The following is a 21,882-nucleotide window of genomic DNA, read 5'->3' as shown; positions in this document are numbered from 1 at the left end:
CAAAATAAATTTTTTGACAATGAGTAGTCTTGTATATTTTATGACTTTCAATGATGCTTTTAATATGTGTAACAAAATAATTATTGGTAAGTTTTTGTGAGCATTTACATTAATATTTCCAGCAGATTTTACTCTCTGGAAGGGGGACCACTAGTGTGGACAATACCCATACACCTGCACATAAATAAAAAGGAACCCACAACAATAATCAAATCGTCCTTGATCATTGAAATTGGTGCCTTAATTAACCCAAACTGACTGTAGAGCACCCACCTCGCACGTGAATATATAGATGTGATGAATTGTCGATTCATCGAGTGCTGTCAGCTTCTGTTTTCTGTCAAGAAATGCTTTGTTGTTATAACATGTAATAGTAGTACAAAGTAGATTTTTATCTCTGTTTTCAAAAGAGTTCAATATACTGAATAAGACATTCACAGACTGAGAGCTGAGAGGGTGATTTAGATGTCTGTAACTACAATAGGATAATTATATTTTGACAAGTGAAAAGAGAAGGGTACACTGATGTTTCCAGTAACTTTGATAAGTACATCTTCCACATTTCAAAAATCATTTCACTAGCTATTACTTATTTCAAATTATTTAAGATACTTGCTGTTAATACAATTTGTATTCCCAGAAATTCCTTATTGGTATTTAAATATATATAATGTTAGACTGTTGTGGTACTATACAATACTGTCAACAATGAAGCGCATTGTATAGGCATTCAGAAGGGGAAATTTTGATCACCTTTTTATGAAAAAGTGAGTAAAAATTCCAAATGAAAATCTATGGACTACTCCACGTACCCTGTCAGTGAGTAAAGTCTGAGGTGAAGTTGTTCAGGTGTAAACAGAATATTAGGTGGAATCATTGGAAGATAATTATACATTTATTTCTTTTAATTTCAGGTAAACCACTGACATATGACAAGAATTTCAAAGGACCAATTAAAGACAGGTAAGCATGCACTGCCAAATTAAAGAGAGATAACTGTAACATTCTGTAGGCTGGGAATTACTGAATGACTTCACATTTTACTTGTTTTCAGATCCTGTACAGACATAATATGTTGCCTGCTGTTTGTAATATTCATAGCAGGACTTGTTGTGGTGGCTTTCTTTGGTGAGTAGAGAAATGACCAGACATACAGATCTGGAGGATCTATCATTTATTTTTTTGCCAGAAATACAGTTATATACTTCAAATGACCCTTAGCAAAAAGAAATCAATTTTTTTCCAATTTACTCACCATTTTCATTCTGACCATTTATTTCAATTTACTTTCCATTTATGCCATTTTAATGATATGCAAGCTAATGTAAAGGAATATAAAGCTGAAAACCATTTTTCATTCTAATTCACTTTATTATCATTTATATTCCATTTATTTTCAATTTCATTTCAATTTGTTTTTGCGAATTATGCAAATGAGTTCACCATTCATATTGCATCACAGAAAAATGGAAGAAAAATTGTTAACAGAAATCTTCCATTTATATTGCATCACAGAAAAATAGAAAAGAAATGGTTCCCAGTAAGTTCTATTCTTGGACCATTTATATGATGCAAAATAAATGTTTTACATAAATGCTTATAATTTGACAACATGGGAACATGAGGAAAATATTACATAATTCATCTGATAGAGCAAATATATCAATAATTTTAATATTTACCAGGGCTTTCAACAAATTTAAAAGTAGGAGGCTGAAATGAAAAAGTAGAAGGCGATCCAATGTGAACGGCACAGCCGTATCGCACGCGGAGCTATGCTCGGCGCCCTTATGGCCGGGGGTCATTGGGGCCGCTCAAGGCCCCCAGAAGCTCTGGGGTAAATGACGCAAAATCCTGCATTCTGGCGGTTTCCTGGCACTTAAATGCAGCTTTGAAATTGTCATTTTTTTGCCTGAAATTTTTACTTTTGCCATGAATTTATTGTTTCATATGTGAAATTTTCTGTTCATGCAAAGACTTAAAAAATTCAACATTGCAAAGTACTAATTTTGATGCAAAATGAAAAATAAAGTGCATCAAGATAACTACATGTAATTATTTTTTGCAATGCTGTATCAATTAATTTTTAAGTGTCTTTGCTTGAACAGAAACTTTCACTTTTATTTCTACATTTGTACTGAAAGTTTATAAGACTGAATTGTTTTGTAAGAAACAATAAAACCCAAACAATCTTTATTACAAATTAATAAGTAACATTTTGATGACCTATAATTTTATTTTTCCACAAATTCAAGTTAACAGCTACAGATTTGTTGGTAACATAGCGAATTTGTGCTGAAAAATTCTACTTTCGTTTTTATTTAATACCACGTGGGCATTTGCAAATTAAAAAGAATAGCAAGTCTGAAATCTTTCCTGATTAAATTCTGTTTTCGCTTTAAAATTGTTGATTGATATTATACTTGTGTCACTTTCGCTTCTGGCCTTTTTAAAGCCGAAACTGAACAATGATTTGTTCTCTTCATTCCGTCAACATCATTGATTTTTACGTTCAGGACTTGTTGTTATCTTTCGGAACTTCTTGTCTGTGTTGTCACGAATTGGGTAAATCCGAGGCTTTCCGACTATTGCAATTGACGTATTATTTTCTACACCAACAGACGACCAATCAGGTGCCGGTATTTACCTGAACTAAATTTAGCGCAAGTAAACACGTTTGATATGGCCGCGATTTCTGAGTCTACTAAAGTTTGGAAGATGTTTAAAGTTTTATAAAAGTTTTTTTTCATTGGACATACATTTTTGTCACTAAAGTAGCCGACACCTAATGTTACTATAGGCGGCGGAAATCCGCCGGCTACCGGCTACTTTTGAAAGCCCTGATTTACTATTACTTGGACCGACTTATAGCACTGAAACCAAAGAATTTTAAATAGAATGTAATATGAGAAAATGAAACATAAAACCAAAGTTCCCAATTTCGTCAAAATTCCGCAAATATTCCAAATAGTCCAACTTATAAGCAGTTGCTAGGCAGTTCATTAGCAGTATCTTGGCAGTACCTCGACAGTTTCTTAGCAGTATATATAGAATAGATTGACATGGATATGAACTGCTTAAAAACTGCTAAGCAACTGCTATAAGCAGTTTCCTTTTCCACTTATATGGTAATGACTCCACCCACATGTACACATGACAATACATGAACTGCTTAAAAACTGTTAAGAAACTGCTACAAGCTGTTTTCCTTTCTACTTATAAGGAGTTGACTCCACCCACACATGCATATGAAAATGAATTTTAGTTTTTTAGTTTGTACAGTTTCCAGGATTATTTATTGATAATATAATAATGATACTAACTAATCTTATTGCATTTCAAAAACAACCTTTTCTATTATAATCATGGTAATATTATTAAAAGTAAAAATTATTAAAAGCAATTTCACATCTGAACACGACTTTTTAAACATGCATGCTTGTGCAGCAAATGCCATAAAACATTGTTATGCAAGACAACATTTTGCCTATAAACTAAATAATTACATATTGTATCCTAATAGTTTGTTAATTCCTATCCTTCAAATTGTATAATATGATATACACATGCATTAAATATTCAATACACAAACAGTAGTATTAAGGTAGGTATGAATTTTAATCCATTCACATCAGCATCACTATGTTGGAAACAATTTAAGAACACTGTCACTATGATGTAAAATCCATTCCTGCAAAGAGCATTAAATTCCATAAAACATTGATGGTGTCAGATCGAGTTATCCAAGCACCGACATGAATAAAGTGATGTGTACACTATTTCTCAGCAACTCCTGTCACATAGTGACATTCAAGCTTGGCCGGGTGTTTGGTTGCCATCCTCCTTGAATTTGTTATTTTGTTTGTTATTGTTGCATTGAATTCGGATGTTGTCAAATCTGTCCAGCCATTTTGATCACAGTGGTAGCGCAGATATTCTGTAGTGAAAAAAAAAATTAATATAAATTAAAACTTGTCATTCAATCTTAATTGATGGATAGAGTAAATTACTTACCCAGGAGACTCAAAATATAGCAAAATTATATAGGCACACACACGTACCTTTGATAGCAGCTAACTTCACAGGATCAAGTGGTGGCCCACTGGAGCTAGTGTTGATTATGCTCAACAATGGCAATCCGGTGTCAAGATCTTTCTACCCCTTTTTTGCTAATTCCACAGCTTTCTTCTTAACTACGAAAATGTAAAGTGACATTAACAAGAGTACATTATACTATATTTTCGTACAAAAGCGGGGCAGCGTACACGTACGTACCATAGATTATTACTTGGTTCAAACTTTCAAAATTTGGTAGCCGCATGTAACACGATTTTCAAGAAATTGGACCGCCACAATTGCTCTTATTTAACTACGAACCTGACAAAAATTCATGTGACAAACCTCTACATTTAGTCATTATACGTACCAAGATTCTGGCAAATGACGGTGCCTTCATATAAGATATCTCTGCACTGTACTCTAGCTGTTCTTCCGTCTTCCGTTAAATTTTCTGTTTCAAATGGTACGGTGCATCTTCCTCCTGGTTTCAATGTGTTTTCTACACACTTTACCTTAGAACTATTGACTGCTGTGATTTGGTTATCATAATCGAAATGTATAACATGAAAATCCATGTTGAAAAATACAAAAAAGGCGCAACTTTGTAACAACATCCGGTATGTCCAGCCATTCCCACATGATTCGTGTCTAGATGTTTTGACCCCCATCAATCAATGCATACCAATTGATTTGATATTGGATGGGTTTAAAAAAAATGATCATTATTTTTATGTTAAAATTATTTTCCATAAAAATTCACCGTGAATTTTCCCATAATTTAAATATAAGTGATATATAATTTTAAAAAATGGGGGCGAATTATGCCTAGTGCGAAGCGTTCAGCATACTGGTTACTAAACTGGTTCGCCGCTGATTGGTGCTACACACGAACTACATTTCCGGTGAGAATTATAAGATACTGCGGTCAACCTGAACTTCGTGGTTTTCAAATATGCATCGTGCTGACGACTCTTCTATTTGAGCCATTTAAATCCAATTTGGTGTCATGTTTAAAGAATAATAGTTGATCAATACATGTCGAATCACTATACATGTACTTGTATTTTTTTTAATATTAGAAAGTAAATGCAAATTAATGATTATGTGTTGTTTCGATTAATACGTACAATGTACGTAAAAGGGCTAAAAAGAGGAGCAGATTAAAAAAAATTACAGGTTCTTCTAATTAAGGTTAAATATAAATTTCCTTGGATTATATCTATATATATATATATATATATATATATATATATATGCTTAAAGATTAAAAAATGAAGAAAACAAACAGTGATCCATCTCATAAATCCTATAAAGAAATCAAAATAAGAATGTAGCAATTGATTATAAGCTAGCTAGATTACCCTATTTCTTAACAGTTTTTAGAAACTACTTGTTAGACTGCTTAACTTTGTTTAATATTTAACTGTTATCCCAAATTCTTAACAGTTCCTTAAGAGTTGATTAGCAGTTTTAAGGAATGCTAAGACTATAAGACTGTTAGAAACTGCTTAAAAACTGTCTAAAAACCTTCAGACTGTCTAAAAACTGCTAATAATTAACTGCCAAAATAAGCAGTTTACTTTGACTTGGGAGCTAGCTATAATTCAAAGTTGGTTGATTTATATATTTTTAATTCCAGTCAAGAATTACCAGAGTTGCTACAGTTTACAAACTTCAATTAAAGAGAATGAACTTGAAAATATTTCATTTCCATTGAGTTACTTCATTTTGACAACATATGTGATTTAATTATTAGCCTAGTGTTTTTCTCATGTTACTGGTTGGACCTTAAAATCATGACAAATAAAAGCAAATCTATGAAAGAAGACATCAACATTAACTATTACCCATTACCAATCCAGCAAAAAACTGAAAATGAAATACTTGTATATGGTTTGAAGGGATTGACATTAATGACTTCTAGATCGAGTATATCTTGATTTTCATTAAGTTATAATTTACATGAAAGAGAACAACCATTTTATTTTAGAATGAATGGTCCAGAATAGAAATGGTGAATAAATGCAACACTTCTAAAAACTAAACCTTTTATTTTCAATTTATTTTGATAAATTGATAAGAAATTGTTCCGTTTTGTAATTCTAAGACCATTTATTTCAATAAATGGAAATAAATGGTGTTCATATAAATGGAAACTTGCATTTCATTTTAAGAAAGAATGAAAACAAATTGAATATAAATGGTAAATGGAAAATGAATTTAAGATGAATTCAAATTAAATGGAATTTTTCCATTTCTTTTTGCTAAGGGGAGTCACCACAATTTTAGGATAAATTGTGAGTTAAGAAATAAAATACACATACCGGTAACTAAATTCAACGTATTGACACCAAATTTAGAGCTAATTTAAAAAATGCTGTGTATTTTGAATGCACTTGTCTAATCTTTACATTGTATTGAAACCAGCATGTCCTGTCAATTTAAAAGGCAATTTTAAAGACTGCATGAAGCATTATGTGGTTTTGATACCAGTACCCTAAGCCACATACTTCCAGCTTCATTACTATTCCCAGCTCCATTACTATTCATAGTCACTGGCTGTAAAGAACACAATAAGATAGCTTCCTTGTTAATCCACTTTCTTGGTTAGCTTTGGGTATGAATAATATGCAGTTGTAGCGGGTCACATACATCCAAATTCTTTTTATTATTTAATTTTTCTTCTGAATTGTAAAAGGAATTTTATTACAGTAGTATTAATTGTTAACAACATTATAAGCCTGACTTAATTCATACAATGGCCTACCATGTTGTCCGTTTTTAAAAAGATATTTAACTCCAAAAGCTATAACCTGGCATAACATCATAAAGGTATATCTGCAAAAAAAAACAAAAAAACCAACCAAACAAAAAAACAACCTGTATTGTGGGATTTAAGATGTCTGATTCTTTAAAGATTTATTTCAGCATTCAAATATGGTGATCCTCGTCTCCTGATATATCCTGTGAACTCCAACAATGAGCTCTGCGGCTACGGCAAACAGCTGTAAGTCAGTATAAGGTTTCACATCAGAGTAGGCAAAAAATCAATATACCAGTATAATAAAATGGCAATATTTTCTATTCATCAATTCATGAATTGTGAAATGGCAGCTGTATTTAAAATCATGCTAAATCTAGATTGAAATTCTACAGGTTTTGAACCATCCTCTAGTGGTATTTGTTAGCAGTTGGTAAAGAAGTGCATACCTCTTCCCATGTGTTTAAAGCATTACACTATCTGTATGAATTCTTCTCTTATGACAGGGGTAAGCCATATCTTTTGTTCTTTGACTTGGTGGCCTGTGGTCGGATGGGTGTGGGGGTGTTTGTCACCGGCTGTCCAACCCCACAAGTAAGTGTTGGAGATTTTCATCAGGATATTACAACCAAATTGTCTAACTCCTTCTAACTGTCTATATATTTATCTATCTGCAAATTCAACCCAGGGTTACATCATCCTTGGTGAACTTAGGGGTCAAGATCAAAGCTTTTTATACACCAGTCGAAGATGGGACGTATTATATTGCATACCGTCGTCTGTCTGTTCGGAACTTGTAATGAACCATAAGCTCCAGGATCTTACAACTTGGTACATTTGATCACCATGATGAGAGGAAGATGCCTATTGTTTTTCAAGGTTAAAGGTCAAGGTCGTGGTATCAGTTAATAAGAAAGCTTTGTAGGCAGAATACAGAACGAACTATTAGAGCTAGGATCTGACAACTTGGTACATTTAATCAACATGATGAGAGGAAGTTGTTTATTGTTTTTAAGGTCAAAGGTCAAGGTCGTAGTATTAGTTAATAGGAAAACTTTGTAGGCAGAATACAAACCAAACTACTTGGGCTACGACCATCAAACTTGGTACACATACTCCTCATGCCAAGTGGAGTACACCTTTTGTTCTTCAAGGTCCAAGTTCAAGGTCATAGTATCACTTAGAAGGAAAACTTTGTAGGCAGCTACAGACTGAACTGTTGAGACCAGGACCGTTAAACTTGTAGGTCAAAGGTCAAGGTTGTGGTATCACTTGGTATCAAAATCTTGTTTTTGTTTTCAAGGTTTTTTTCCATGATGAATACAGGTATTGCCCTGAAATTTTGTCAGTACCTTCCTCTCAGAGAAATACATAATCAGTTCATATTTTCAAATGATTGGTGCACTGTGACCTACTTTAGGGCTAAAAGTAAGTGAAATAGTTTTCTGGATTTTTTCTTATCATGAATACACACTAAAGGTCTAACGGGTATATGTTGTACCGTTTGCGATACTCTTGTTGAGTTAAATAATTCATCAAGGTCAAATTTGAATGTGGCTACGTTATTGTTTCTTAAACAGCTAGATCTTGGATTTTATCTCTTGATCTTAGACCATGTTTTATTTGGATGATTTGGCCACAAATCTTTCATAATATTGGTCATAACTTTTGAATTATGCAAGATAGAAACTTTATGCTTAGTGAACTGAAAGGTCAAAGCTTTATGATAAGTAAACGTCAAATGTGCTGTGATTAGACATAGCCATGGTCAAGGACATAGTGTATCACAAACACATCCTGTGTTTAAATTACTTTTGTGAAAATTTGTTTAATCTACAGAAAATGTTTTTTACATCATTCATTAATGATATTAAGTGCAAGAAATGACTCCAATATTTTTACTGATAATCAACACCCCCCCCCTCCCCCACCCCCAAAAAAGCTATCAATGCAAGCAGTGCATTAATGCATAAGTTTTCCATCCAATTTCTCTGTTGATTACAGCATCAAAACTGCTTCTACATATTTTCTTCTTTATAAGATTTCTGAATTTTGGAAATCACTGAGTTTTCTTGATATAACTTTTTACAGATTTGTGTATCAGCATGTCCAACAGAAAATAACCTTATGTTATCAACAAATGCAAAAACAGATCTGAAGTACTGCAAAGATGGAGTTGATGCTGCAACATCAACAAAAGTAATTATTGTAGATGCCTTACAATACAGAGATGCAGGATACAGTAATTTGTATAAGAAATTGGAATGCCTCATTTTATTTTATCAATCACATGTAACTTTGCAGTGGAAGAGACTTTTGACTAATCTTTCGGCTAGATTTTAAATAGTTTCTAGTTTTGATACTCTGAAAGTTGCTTGTCAGTTTAATTAACTTAAAATTAACATTAGATTTTTGATTCTGTTTGCAGACTGTGAATGAATTGACATCTGATGAAGACTGTGCCAGATATTGGTTCAAGAGCAGGTCATGTAAGTCATTTCTCTGAATTAATATAAAACTGCTAGTCTAACTATCATATGGAAAGACAGCTTTTAACTCAGTTTTAAGACTTAAAAACTAGAAAGTATCTGAAATGTTTATTTTTTATCTGAATGTGGTAGGTTTAAAGGTCATAGGAGACGGTTTTTAACAATATCTTTTCTCTTCATAAGTATCAACTTTGTTCATTATAGCCTTCTTACAAAAATGCTTTTTTGAGATTAATAGCGATATTAATTCTAAGAAATCAAAGTGCAAAGGTACTTGGAATAGAAATTGCTACCCGAATTTGTGACGTCATAAAAGACCACAATCCGATTTGCGAATTATCAAAACAAAAGCAAACCCATAGACGATTTATTCACAACAGGAGGAGTTTTTGAATGAGGAACCATAGTTTGTTATACAAGGATATCACTTTGAACTTATAATTAATGCAAATGCCAGCCACATCGATGTTTTTCATCGGAGGACAAACAAGAAGATCGATCAAGATCCTATCTGTTCCGAATCGGTTGAAATACTGGTAATGATAAATGCATGATAATTTTCAGAGTATATATTCTCTGATGACAATAAGAGAAATATAGATAGTTATTACCTGCAATATTTCTAACCCCATGCAGACCCACATACAGCATCATGGGTTGATTTTTTTCCAAAAGGGGGCGGGGGTCAAGTTGAAGGTTGACTGACAAAAAAGGTGGATTACCACCCCCATCCCCCTTTGGTTTTAGAACACGTGCCTAAATCTCACCCAGACTCTTGACATATTTTATAGCCAGACCAGAAGTTCCTTTGCACACATTGCGAGCGCCATATTTTGAATTTATTATCATAAAGATTTTTACATGTAATGTGTGCAGCTATTTCATTACATGTAAAAAATCCTAATGAAAATAAATTCAAAACATATATATGGCACTCGTGATGTGTGCATAGGAAATTTTTGTCTGGCTATAAAATATATCTGAGTTTGTGCTTCATGAGAAAAAAATCATGCCCCCAACTCTTGCATTATCATAAAAATTGGTTTATTTCACTTAATATATGAACTTGTAATTTCAATATCTCATCACCATTTTCTTTGGACATTCTTTTTCAAACAGAAAAAAAGGAGGGGGGGTGGGGGTGGGGGGTGTCTGATAATGCAACTTTCAACATATAAAGTTAGATCTATTCATCTTCAATTTATTTAGTTATATATTTAGGGAGAAAAAATTCTAATCAGAAAAGCTTCATATGACTATTTTGTGGTTAAATTCCATTTACAAACAAATTGATTTAAATCATGTAAATACTAAATAATGAATATCTGGACTACCGTCATTATACAGTCAATATTTTGCAGGATTTTTTCATCTTTGCCTTAAATGCTTGCAGTTGGTCTGTAGTCGAAAATAGTTGGAACGTACTGCATCTGCATGGTCGAAGATTTAATTTCTTATATATACCCATTATTTTGCCAATGTAGAGTGTATACAATATAAACGAAACTGATTCTCAGCAACCACTGTAGATTCTAATTAATCGCGTTAAATGATTGTCACACAACTTTGAGTTCTGTGTTCTCAATGTAGATTTCACTCAAGTCTTTCTGAATATTGGATCCTTTGGACAAAAGTACATTGAAACACTTGATTTGCTATATTACAGTTGAATGCAAGCACATTGAACATTTTGATGGCTAAATCTGCAGTTGTTAGTACACTGTATAAACAATTAAAATACACTTTTACATCAATTAACCTGGTCTCTTTTGACATCATCTAGCAAGGGAATAAATCATCAAACTATTTTGATACTTCACACCACAGCAACATTTGACGATCTATAGCATCTGTTACCTTAAAGATTTTTTCTAGATGACTTATTTACATATATTAATTAAAGAACACATTTTCGTGCAAAACAAATTATTTTTAAAAATTATCTCCCATGACCTTTAATGTGAATTCTTAATTTTGAATAATGCCCAAAGGCGAGACATTTGCATAGTATGAATAACTTATTATCTTTAAATGTACATACATGTAATCAAAAATCATGTGCATACTGGTAATCCATTGAAATTTTTTCTGTTTCAGTAATAAACAGATGTGTGCCTTCATTTTTGATCGAAGTTCTTGAGAATGGTGCCAATTTAGCTGACGAAATTTCCAGTTCTGGTGCAAATGCTTCAGATGCTAGTGGAATTTCGTATGACAGCTCAGTTATGGAAGCAGGGCTTAAGTAAGTCGTCTTTCCATACTTTATCATAAAGACCACTTCAATAGATTTTATCTTTTACATCAACTGCACAGGCTGCAGTTATTTGAAAGCCAGCCAAGTAAAAAAAGCAATCCTTTGAATAAAACAAAAATGCAATATCAATTATTTGTGTTTTCCCCTCCAGTTTTGAGTTTGAAAAGTAAAGAAGTTGATATTTGTGACCAACCAATACAAATATTACAGGTGTCTTTGATGATAAACTTGATTTTATAGTTTTTTGTTTGTTTAGTAGCTGGCTTATATACCCTTCATCCAAGAGTTTAAAAGTGTTGGTTATTTATCTTTTTTACTTCTCTTGTATTAGAAATTTTTTCCAGATAACTGATGTAAAACACATAAAGTCTTGAAGTCAGCATAAACTCCATTATGTGTAAATCATTATGTATGTATTCTATGAATAAAAATGTTCACCTATATTTATAATAACATAATCGAATAGGAGTAATTCTTGTGTTGAAGCAACTTGCACAATATTATGTGTTAGAATAATTGTCATAGATACATGAATATATACAATGTACTTTACGACTATAAGGTGATACAGTAAATCAGGTTTTGTTTGAGAAATTACTGTTTATTTTGCATAAATATGCATGGTTGCCTTAATTGACATGAAAATAAATTAGGTTCTTGAATAATTTTGTTGATATGAAATTATGAATAGTGATGAGAAAATTGAATGTTCCCAAAAATTACAGTCTGTAGTGAAAGCAGGTCGGGTCATGGAAATAGTCTTGAAAAATATAACTGATCTGCATGCAGTATCTCCTTTAGAATTTCAGTGATTTTCATGCAATGTTACTAAAATTTTCATAGTGTGTATGGAGTGTTTCTAAAAGCCAAAGAATATGGAGAGAAGATCATAGAAGACGTTGTCACAGCCTGGTGGATGATTCTCATGTAAGATATGTACAGTTATTAATTCCTCTTTCCCACATTTAGTAGCATTAGAGCAGGTACTGTGTTTCACTAACAAAAGAGAGCATGCAGAGACTACAACCATCTGTCATAAGCTAAATCAATTTCACCCATGCAAATTCTGAATCCAACCAACTCCCCCCCCCCCCCCCAAACTTGTACGTCATCTGACCTACCTGTTGTAAAAATTTCATGAAATCTAATGAATACTTTTTGCATAGATAAACAATTTAACAAACAAACATCAATGTGAATTTTTTAAAAACACAACATCGTTAGCAGAAATAAGACTGATTTACTTATCAAGAATAGTATTTCACATCATGCATTGCCGACTCAACTGTACAGATATATTTACATTCACCAATGGTTTGCCTAAACCCTTGCTGTTTCACTGACGAACAAGTGATTTAACTTAATACAAAAACCTCTACACATATAATGAAAAACCAAGTTATAATGTATGTCACAAATTTATATTTATATCAGCTAAGAATTATAATGTGAATTTTATATTATGGGGGATATATAAGCTTTACTACCATAATACAAAAAATTACCCCATGCCTCCATTCTTTGTACCGTATATACTCGCCTATAAGTTGGAGTTTTTAGAGTTAAATTTTGATCCAACACTCTATGTCCGACTTATATGATTGTCCTAAGAAGATTAGTGTTTTTTCTGGATAGTGTAATGTATAGCCTAAGTATTTTTTAAAAAACAAAAACATGGACGAAATAAACAAAATAGTAACTGTTTAATTTGTTGAGAATTAAAAGTGAAATATCGATGCCATATATTCCAAAATATTGGAACACAGATAAATACATAAGAATATTGATATGAAATTGATTTCTTGGGAAAAAATATCAAATGTCGGCGCATTTCTCAGCATATTATTTGAAATACAGGTAAAAACATTAAAGCATTGATTTGAAATTGTCAACCGTTTCTTGAAAAAAAGTTAGACCGACTTATAAATGGGCCAATGGCAATTCCCTCCAAAATAACCTAAAACTATACAACCGACTTATCGGCGAACCGACTTCTAGGTGAGCATATATGGTATATTCTATTAAGACAAATAACCTATATGCATTTATTCTTAGTTGTCAGTTTTACCAGTAATTCCAGCAAGTCATATTCCTTACATATTTTATTACAGAGGCCTGCTACTGGCCATGATCTTTGCCCTTATCTGGATCATCATCATGAGATGGATTGCCGGATTCATGGTCTGGAGCACAATATTTGTCTTTATTGGACTGTTTGGATTTTGTGAGTAAATTTTTACACAATTTGTAGAATGAATTCATTTGAAACATTTGAAAATGTCAATATTTTACCCTGAATTTTCACTTTCGGAAAACTCTGAAAAAGTGCAGTTTGTTTATTTCAGCTACTACCTGGACACTGTACCAGTACTATCAACTGAAGGATTCCGATCAGAGCTTCCACATACAGTTCTCTGTTATTCAGATGGATATGTCCAAACCTAAGCTGTTTCTGGCTTTTGGTATGTGTTCACAGTGTGAAGGATGAAAAGACAGAGAAGACATGGTGAAACCGATATCCCCTCCTCCCCCCACCCCCAATTTATTGTGGTGGAGTACGTATACTGACAGAATGTACAAAATATGAAAAATACCTACAAATGGCCACAACTTTCTCAAAATTGAAGATATGAATTTGAAGATACCTGGTGCACAGGTTTACATAGTACACACAATTTCCCCAAATTTTGGTTAAAAGTGAATGAACAACCTTCAAGAAAATCTCCAGACAAAATGTGTCTGTGGATGGATGGACAGACAGATAGACAAAGTGAAATTTTTTTATCCTACACTTGTCTGCAGACTGTTTGAAAATATTTTGACCTTGCCTTTTTTCTTCCATGACTATTGTATGAAATTCATATCCTATAATTAGTTCAAGTTAAAGTTAAAATTTTGATCTTGATCAACTTACCCAAAATGTCACTGATATTGCCTCCCCGTTTCCAGCACTATCTTTCACATCATCACTGCATGGTGCCCTATCTCTGTATCTCTGTATTTTTTATAATGAAAGTTTTTGATTGAAGTACATGTAATTCACCTAAATCTGTTTGTAGGTATCATATCTGGGGTCATCCTGCTCATTTCCCTTCTAATTCTGCTGTTCTTGTGCTCAAGGATTAGAATTGCTATTTCACTCATCAAAGAAGGCAGCAAGTGAGTTGTACCTGCCTTGTATCTAATGAGTGTACTAGTATATGTGATTTCAAATGAGAACATTTTTGTATATATATTTTTTCATAAATGACCTTGTAAATTTTGTCTTTCAGAGCGGTAGGCACCATGATGTTTACTCTCCTGTGTCCCATATTTCCGTTTTTCCTACAGATTGCGGTGGTAGGCTTCTGGCTTACCGTGGCGGTGTATCCTTAATTAACTGAAATAGTTTGATAAATGTGCACTGGCAAGTCTGTCTGTCAAAGACTTTTACCACTACCATTACTTCTTGCCTTAAGACATTGGTAGAAACATAAAACAGTGGCTGAAGTCAAGTTTCAATTTTCCATTGTAAAGAACGAGTAAGAAGAATAAAGCGTACCTGACCGATAGATAAAGCAAACTTGCATGATTTATAGAAATGTGCTTTATCAGAAAGAAAAAAATTAGGTTTACATGTTTGCACTTCAAATACAAGCACGCTTTTAAGCTTTAAAATTGCGTTACCAGTTTGACTTAACTTGCCTATAGATTTTTAGCATCCACTGGGAGGAACCAATCTTTTGAATTTAACAACAGCACAGAATACAAATTTCCCAACGGAAGCTACAATTATGACAGCATAAAGTCAGCCTCATCACAATTTTTTGGAGCAGCATGTGACAACAATGTAAGTATAGTCACATTAAATGTGATTACAGTTAAGAGGATCCATGTACACTGCATTCTTTTCTCACCTGTGTGACCTGGAATTGAACATCATCATTGAAAATGGCTAAGAACACCATTGAAAATGAGTCTCAGTTCTCAAGCTCTCATGTGTTGTCATGTTTAATTTACCATCCATGGGTTATCATGTTTAATTTACCATTTAATCTGAATAAAGATATACACTATGTATTCTTAATTTATGTTTAGATTTTTGTATTTCATACCATATTCTGTTTAACTTCTGTTAGTGTTTTGATAATGCATATTGGTCTTTACATTCCAGGATTCTTTATCCAGCAGTGAATTTTGCACCTTTTTGAAGAATCAAGAAGAGAAGTAGGTCAATCTTTGATATCAATTACTACAGACTAAGCTAAATTTAAGAAAATAGATGATCTGAAATATGTTAAAATACCCTGTTATCTGGAATCCTCCAACATGGTCAATATTAATCTCTGATAATTTACCATTACATGTACTGCTATGTTAATTCTATGAATTATTTGTCTGTTGTAGTTTTGCCTTCTACTCACAAATCTTCAACCTTTTTATGATGTTCTGGCTGGTGAATTTTGTCGTTGCACTTGGACAAATGACCTTGGCAGGTGCCTTTGCCTCTTACTACTGGGCATTTCAGAAACCAAAGGACATTCCTGCATTCCCTCTTCTTGCTTCCCTCTGGAGATGCTTCAGGTATGCAGAAAAAGAAAAAATCTGAAGACAGAAAAAAAACCTGATTTACCAACTGACTACCGTAGACGTAGAATTTTTAGCGAGGATTTAATTTTGACATTATCAATGAGGGTGTAGAGATCGCTGAAACTGTATATCGCTTACAATTCATTCCATATCATAGGTAATAGATATCTTATGAAATCGCTAAATATTACCTCTCACTAAATATATACACCTACTTCTATGGAAAAATCGCTAACTTTGTGTCTCGCTAATAATTCCATTTATACAGTATTTGACAGGTTCAATGCAATATGGCCCTCTTTGATGTAATCGAATCTATGAGATTATTTAGATGAAGGAAAGGTTTTATTATTATCATATGACATGCATACATCTTGGTGAGCTGAATACAGGGAATATTCCCTCCGGGATGTTTAATTCCTTAATGTCTTCCCTTTGACAGGTATCACTTGGGATCCCTTGCTTTTGGATCCCTGATTATAGCCATAGTACAAATGATCCGGGTCCTGTTGGAGTATGTGGATGCCAAACTAAAGGGAAAGGAGAACCCTGTAGCTAAATTCTTTGTGAAGTAAATAACATAATGTACATAAATCAGTACCATTAAAGTTTGCAGCAATGTTATTAATTTACATGTAAAAAGCAACCTTTTCATATTTTTTTTCTACAAAATTCAGCATGGCCCATTTTTCATACTAATCCAAAATTTATATGGTTATTTCTTTCAATTTTGCATTTCAGATGCCTCAAATGCTGTTTTTGGTGCCTTGAAAAGTTCTTGAAATTCCTGAACAAAAATGCTTACATTCTTGTGAGTAGCATTTTATTTTATGTTTTATGAATTATATCATACAATTATTAATGTCTGATCAGCCAAAAGACCGGAGTTTTTACTCTTGAGGTGGTGGGAACATTCAATGTGTTATACTGCCCATTAAGGCCCATGGCCGAGGGCAATGGACACATTGAGCTGTTCCAAGCTCCGAGGGGAAAATGTTTTGGTCTATTGACTGATCAGACATTAAATAAATGTTTTATTACTTGGTATTTCTGAATTTTAGTTCTCATCATGGAACAAGATGTATTTGTGAAATACTGCATCTTCGCAAGCCAAGTGTTTTCGGTCCGCTTTGCTCCCCACAAACGTGAAGCGGACCGAAAACACTTGGCTTGCGAAGATGGAAATACTGATGCCTCCAGATTACAACATTTTAGTGAATAATTTTCAAAGTAGGTCAGAGGTCAATTTCAAGGTCAACAAATTTGGTACTAATTGAAAGGTCTTCACAAGAAATGCACATGCTAAATATGAAAGCAGTGCCTTACAATTTAAAAGATATGGTTTATAATAGAATTTTCTAAAAGAAGGTCAAAGGTCACCAGGTTAAAGATTTGGGTACTGATGGAAAGGTCTTGCCACTAGGAATACACCTGCTAAATGTGATATCTGTGCCTCTTATGCTGTAAAAGATATGACCATGGTTAAAATGTTTTGAAAATTTCCAAAAAACTAGGTCAATGTCACAAAATCTGGTATTGTTGGAAGGTCTTCTCATAAAAATGCACATGCATAATATAAAAACAGTACCCCTTATGATTTGAAAGATGGTTTATATTAGAATTTTCTAAAAGTAGGTCAAAGTTCAATGCTAAGGTCTATGTCTTATGGTGTAAAAGGTATGACTAAGGGTTGAAGTTTTTTGCCACAGATAGACGGACAGGCCAAAAACTACATGTAGGTGCACCCTAATCTTCAATTCTAATTTAATAAAAAAAAATACAAATAAGTATATTTCATCAAGAAGATTACGCATTTTGAAAGAAATGCATATGGCATGCTGATAATTCTCATTTCATTTCTGGGCAGTAGACACAGAATAATTACTTTGCAAGAAGACATGCAAATATTTCTGCTGGAGACGTGTATTTTTTTCCTTTCGATGTCGATGAATAATGGCTGCAGGTTGACATGTGACTGAAATCTCTGTGGGAGTTCACTTACTGACACTGCCATGTTTGTTAATGTCTGCACATTGTATGAAGTCAAAATGAATACTACATTAGTGTATGAAGTCAAAATGAATACTGCGTTAGTTTATGAAGTCAAAGCGAATACTGTGTTTTCTGGTGTATGTTTGCAGTCCAATAGACAGCCAGTCCAAAATTTGCAAACTATTGACTGGCAGTCCAATAGATCACTTTCTATTTATTTCATAGTTCAGACAGATGAATATACAAAAAAAATGTCAAAAGTATAACATATTTGATAAAACAACAAAATCTGTAGCATTAGGTAATAATATTTAGTTATTGATTGGGTCCTTGGACAACACCTGTTTTGTTTGACCCGAGAACAGATTTGTTGCCCAAAGCTGTAGGCTGAGGGCAACAGATCCGTTTGAGGGTCAAACAGAACAGGTGTTGTCTAAGGACTCAGTCCATCACTGTTTTTTATATGCCTTCTCTTTTTCAGATTTTGTTTTTACTAGATGTTCATGGCTAGTTGACTTTGAACTTTTACCAGGACAGTTTGATTGCATACATTTATCATGAGTTTAAAAGAAAACATACCCAAAATCTTAATTGATATTAATAGCTTTTCGTTGATTCATTGTTAAAAATATTTTATGCAACGTTGGTTACATTTTTGTGTTTCTTCTCTTCATTTCATCTAATAGATTCTGATTTCATCATCAGTCAAATCAGTGAACCTTGTGTAGCCAATAGAAATAGGGCAGATTGTTATACACCTTAATTTTTTTCCTGTATAAAACTAATACGAATTAGAACCAACATTTTAACTGTTAAACCAAATCTCACACTCTTGGTCTGTTGACCAGTCAACTGTGAGTTTACATTTCTATTGGCTACACAAGGTAAGTGATTCTTGGTCTGCTGCTTTATACATGGAATGGCGAGGTTCACTGATTTAACTGATGATGAAATACAGAATTTATTAGATGAAAAGCAGAGCAGAAATATGAATAATATAATTATCAATAAAGATATTGGGCATGCTTTCTTTTGAACTAGTGGATACAGTGATAAATGTACGTAATCACACTGTCCTGTTACAAATTCAACAAAAAACATGCCTTCACTCTTTCTCTGTCTCTTACAGATTGCTGCTCATGGGAAAAATTTCTGTACTTCAGCAAAGAATGCATTCATGCTGATCATGAGAAATATTGTCAGGTGAATTGTCTCCCTTTCAGTAGAGTACATTATTGTGTTACATTCTTGTTTATTCGCAATCTGCCTTACATCTAAACTATTTAAACAACTGTTTTCCTTATGATGTACAGGGTGGTGGTGATAGACAAAGTAACGGACTTCCTGCTATTCATCAGTAAACTAGTTGTGGTAGCCTTCGCAGGTACGGTTCAAATAGGTTTAGATACAATGTATATATGTAAAGAGAAAATCATTGAGTCTGTTCATATTCAATAGCAGATGTTCCAATTCAGTAATGTAAAAAAGTCAAGTATTCAGTGTTTTCTAATGTGATTGTCACAAATACATGAATGCCCACCATTTTTTTTTTTTCTGTTTCAGCGGCGACATCCTACTTTTTCTTTGATGGCCGAATCGAGTTTCTTGCCTCTTTCACTCCGTCCCTCAATTTCTATGTAGTACCTATTGTGGTAAATATCTCAGAATTTCTATGTAGTATCTATTGTGGTAAATATTTCAAAATCATAATTTTTTTCATGTCTATCTGAATAGAACTAATTCTTATTTCATGTCTACACAATAAGCACTAAAATGGTTGACAAAGTTACAAATACCGAGTCACATTTTATTTATAAAAGCATTATTTTTGCTTAAAATTAAGTTTTCTTCATGAAAAAAAATGTTTCTGGTGAACAAGTCTTTATTTATACATACATCTTTGCGAGATCAATGTCCAGTTTGCTTACTCTCATCTACTGGACACGAGGCTAGCGAAGATGATATACATACATGTAGCAATGAATAAATTGAGCATAATGCAAGAACATATTTCTCATTGTTAAATTGCAGAAATAAAGTCTGGTAAGATATGTGATTTACAATGCATGTATTGTGTAAATGTTTCCATTGCAGCTGGTTACACTGGGTTCCTATGTCATAGCCAGCTGTTTCTTCAGCGTGTACGAGATGGCTGTTGACACGCTATTTCTCTGCTTCTGTAAGTGAACTTTAATTAAAATTAGTATTTCTGCTTGTAAATTCACCCATTAGGATAACCATATTTTGTCTTTACCTGTCCTTCTGATACAATTAACAGAGTTGTATAATTCCCTTCTGGCACTTGTTTTACTAAAACATTGATTAAAACAAATTCATGATGTTTTGAAAAGATTTATTTTGGGGTTTTTTTTGTGTTGGTAAGACTCTTGACAAATCTTTTGTATTTGGGGTGTAATTAAACTGGTTGATAATTAAATCATGTATTTGGGGTGTAATTAAACTGGTTGATAATTAAATCATGCCTAAACTTTCCTTTACCAGTGGAAGACTTGGAAAGAAATGATGGTTCTACAGAGAAGCCTTACTACATGAGTAAAGACCTACGCAAAATTTTAGGAAAGAAGAACGTGATTGCACCTAGTGAAAAGAAGGAATTCTAATGTCTGTGATATTTATGACATGACTCCTCATAAGATGATCAAGAAATCCAGGCAGTTCTTTGTGACCTTATTTAGCCATAGTTTGTTACTTGTTAATTTTCTGTGCAGTTACAAGCATATTTGGCTGTTTGTCTCGTGTATATATTATAATTATTTGGATTTTTAATTTTTTTTTTATGTGGGTGAATCCATAGATAAAATTACTATATTAAACAAGAAATATTTTTATATATCTTCCATGTGACCAAAACATCAGTACATGTATGTACCAGTAATGGTTTCTATGTCAGTCTTTCACAGAGTTGTAGATGAAATTCACAAATATTTTGAATACATTTTTGTACCTTTTGATTCATAAGACATGCAGTTCAATTTGCATTATAAACTTAAATTCTGCCTCTGCTGGTTATATGAAAATTCTGAGCTAGGATATCATTATAATAAAGGAATGCCAAAATAAATCATTAAAATAATCAAATCAATTAATACATTCATGATTTTGCTTTCATATAATAAATGCGGAAATTATGGGAATTTTCCAAGAGATGACTAGATTTAAGTAGAAAAACTTCACTAGTTTTCAATGTGTATTATCTTTAAATTTGTTACTGTGAATCGATCTTGCCTTTAAAGAATCTTGCCAATTTTTTTTTTTTGAAAATAGTGCTACTCCTAGTTTTTAATCAACCTCATTGCATTATGCTGAAGTGACAGTTTACAGGTAACTATTATGCAAATACAACTGCAAGTGCAACTCCTAATTACACATATCATATGTTATTTAATTTTCAGAACTACTTGTGAACAATGAATGACCGTTTTATTTCGAGTTATAAACGATTCTCTTTCTTCCTTGTCTTGTGAATTTAATGTTATATTTTTATGTTTCAATGAGGAAATGCTTTATGTTGTACTGTAAGAATCAGTGATTCAGTATTAAATCAATTTTCATTTGCAAATTTTAGTTTTACGCTTTATATCACAAAGTTAACAGGTAAAGGAAGATGTTTATCCATGGACCTCTGCAGCTTTGATCTGCTAATGGAATGTCGAGAACACCACACACAAACCAAACAATTCTTGTTATGATGTTTGAATTTAAATAACATTCTGATTCTACCATTATTTCCAATTACT

General features: G+C 33.0%; 1 protein-coding gene and 1 long non-coding RNA gene across 6 annotated transcripts in view; one reads left to right on the top strand and one right to left on the bottom strand.

Annotated features, from left to right (window-relative positions):
- Positions 1-21,704, top strand: part of LOC125678371 (choline transporter-like protein 2) — a 43,904-nt gene extending 22,200 nt beyond the window's left edge. For all 5 annotated transcript variants that reach the window (XM_048916795.2, XM_048916796.2, XM_048916794.2 and 2 more), the window contains exons 2-23: positions 915-963; positions 1,055-1,128; positions 6,988-7,066; positions 7,327-7,414; positions 8,912-9,019; positions 9,249-9,309; positions 11,407-11,551; positions 12,407-12,490; positions 13,675-13,787; positions 13,909-14,025; positions 14,623-14,722; positions 14,836-14,928; positions 15,254-15,392; positions 15,717-15,769; positions 15,950-16,126; positions 16,575-16,703; positions 16,874-16,943; positions 19,254-19,327; positions 19,438-19,508; positions 19,688-19,776; positions 20,219-20,303; positions 20,627-21,704. In XM_048916795.2, coding sequence (XP_048772752.2) covers positions 915-963; positions 1,055-1,128; positions 6,988-7,066; positions 7,327-7,414; positions 8,912-9,019; positions 9,249-9,309; positions 11,407-11,551; positions 12,407-12,490; positions 13,675-13,787; positions 13,909-14,025; positions 14,623-14,722; positions 14,836-14,928; positions 15,254-15,392; positions 15,717-15,769; positions 15,950-16,126; positions 16,575-16,703; positions 16,874-16,943; positions 19,254-19,327; positions 19,438-19,508; positions 19,688-19,776; positions 20,219-20,303; positions 20,627-20,745 — 2,117 coding nt within the window. In that variant the 3' untranslated portion in view covers positions 20,746-21,704. The remainder of the gene's footprint in view (positions 1-914; positions 964-1,054; positions 1,129-6,987; positions 7,067-7,326; positions 7,415-8,911; positions 9,020-9,248; positions 9,310-11,406; positions 11,552-12,406; positions 12,491-13,674; positions 13,788-13,908; positions 14,026-14,622; positions 14,723-14,835; positions 14,929-15,253; positions 15,393-15,716; positions 15,770-15,949; positions 16,127-16,574; positions 16,704-16,873; positions 16,944-19,253; positions 19,328-19,437; positions 19,509-19,687; positions 19,777-20,218; positions 20,304-20,626) is intronic.
- Positions 1,218-5,239, bottom strand: LOC125678375 (uncharacterized). The gene is made up of 3 exons (XR_007371482.2): positions 4,427-5,239; positions 4,062-4,193; positions 1,218-3,937 (listed from the first exon to the last, which is right to left on the bottom strand). It is a non-coding gene; the product is annotated as an uncharacterized LOC125678375 (long non-coding RNA).
- Positions 21,705-21,882: the final 178 nt, after the last annotated feature.

This window comes from Ostrea edulis, chromosome 2 (assembly GCF_947568905.1).
Source record: "Ostrea edulis chromosome 2, xbOstEdul1.1, whole genome shotgun sequence".
Classification (NCBI taxonomy): Eukaryota; Metazoa; Mollusca; class Bivalvia; order Ostreida; family Ostreidae; genus Ostrea; species Ostrea edulis.
Note: the sequence above shows the minus strand (reverse complement) of the source record. Positions and strands in the feature narration are given on the sequence as shown.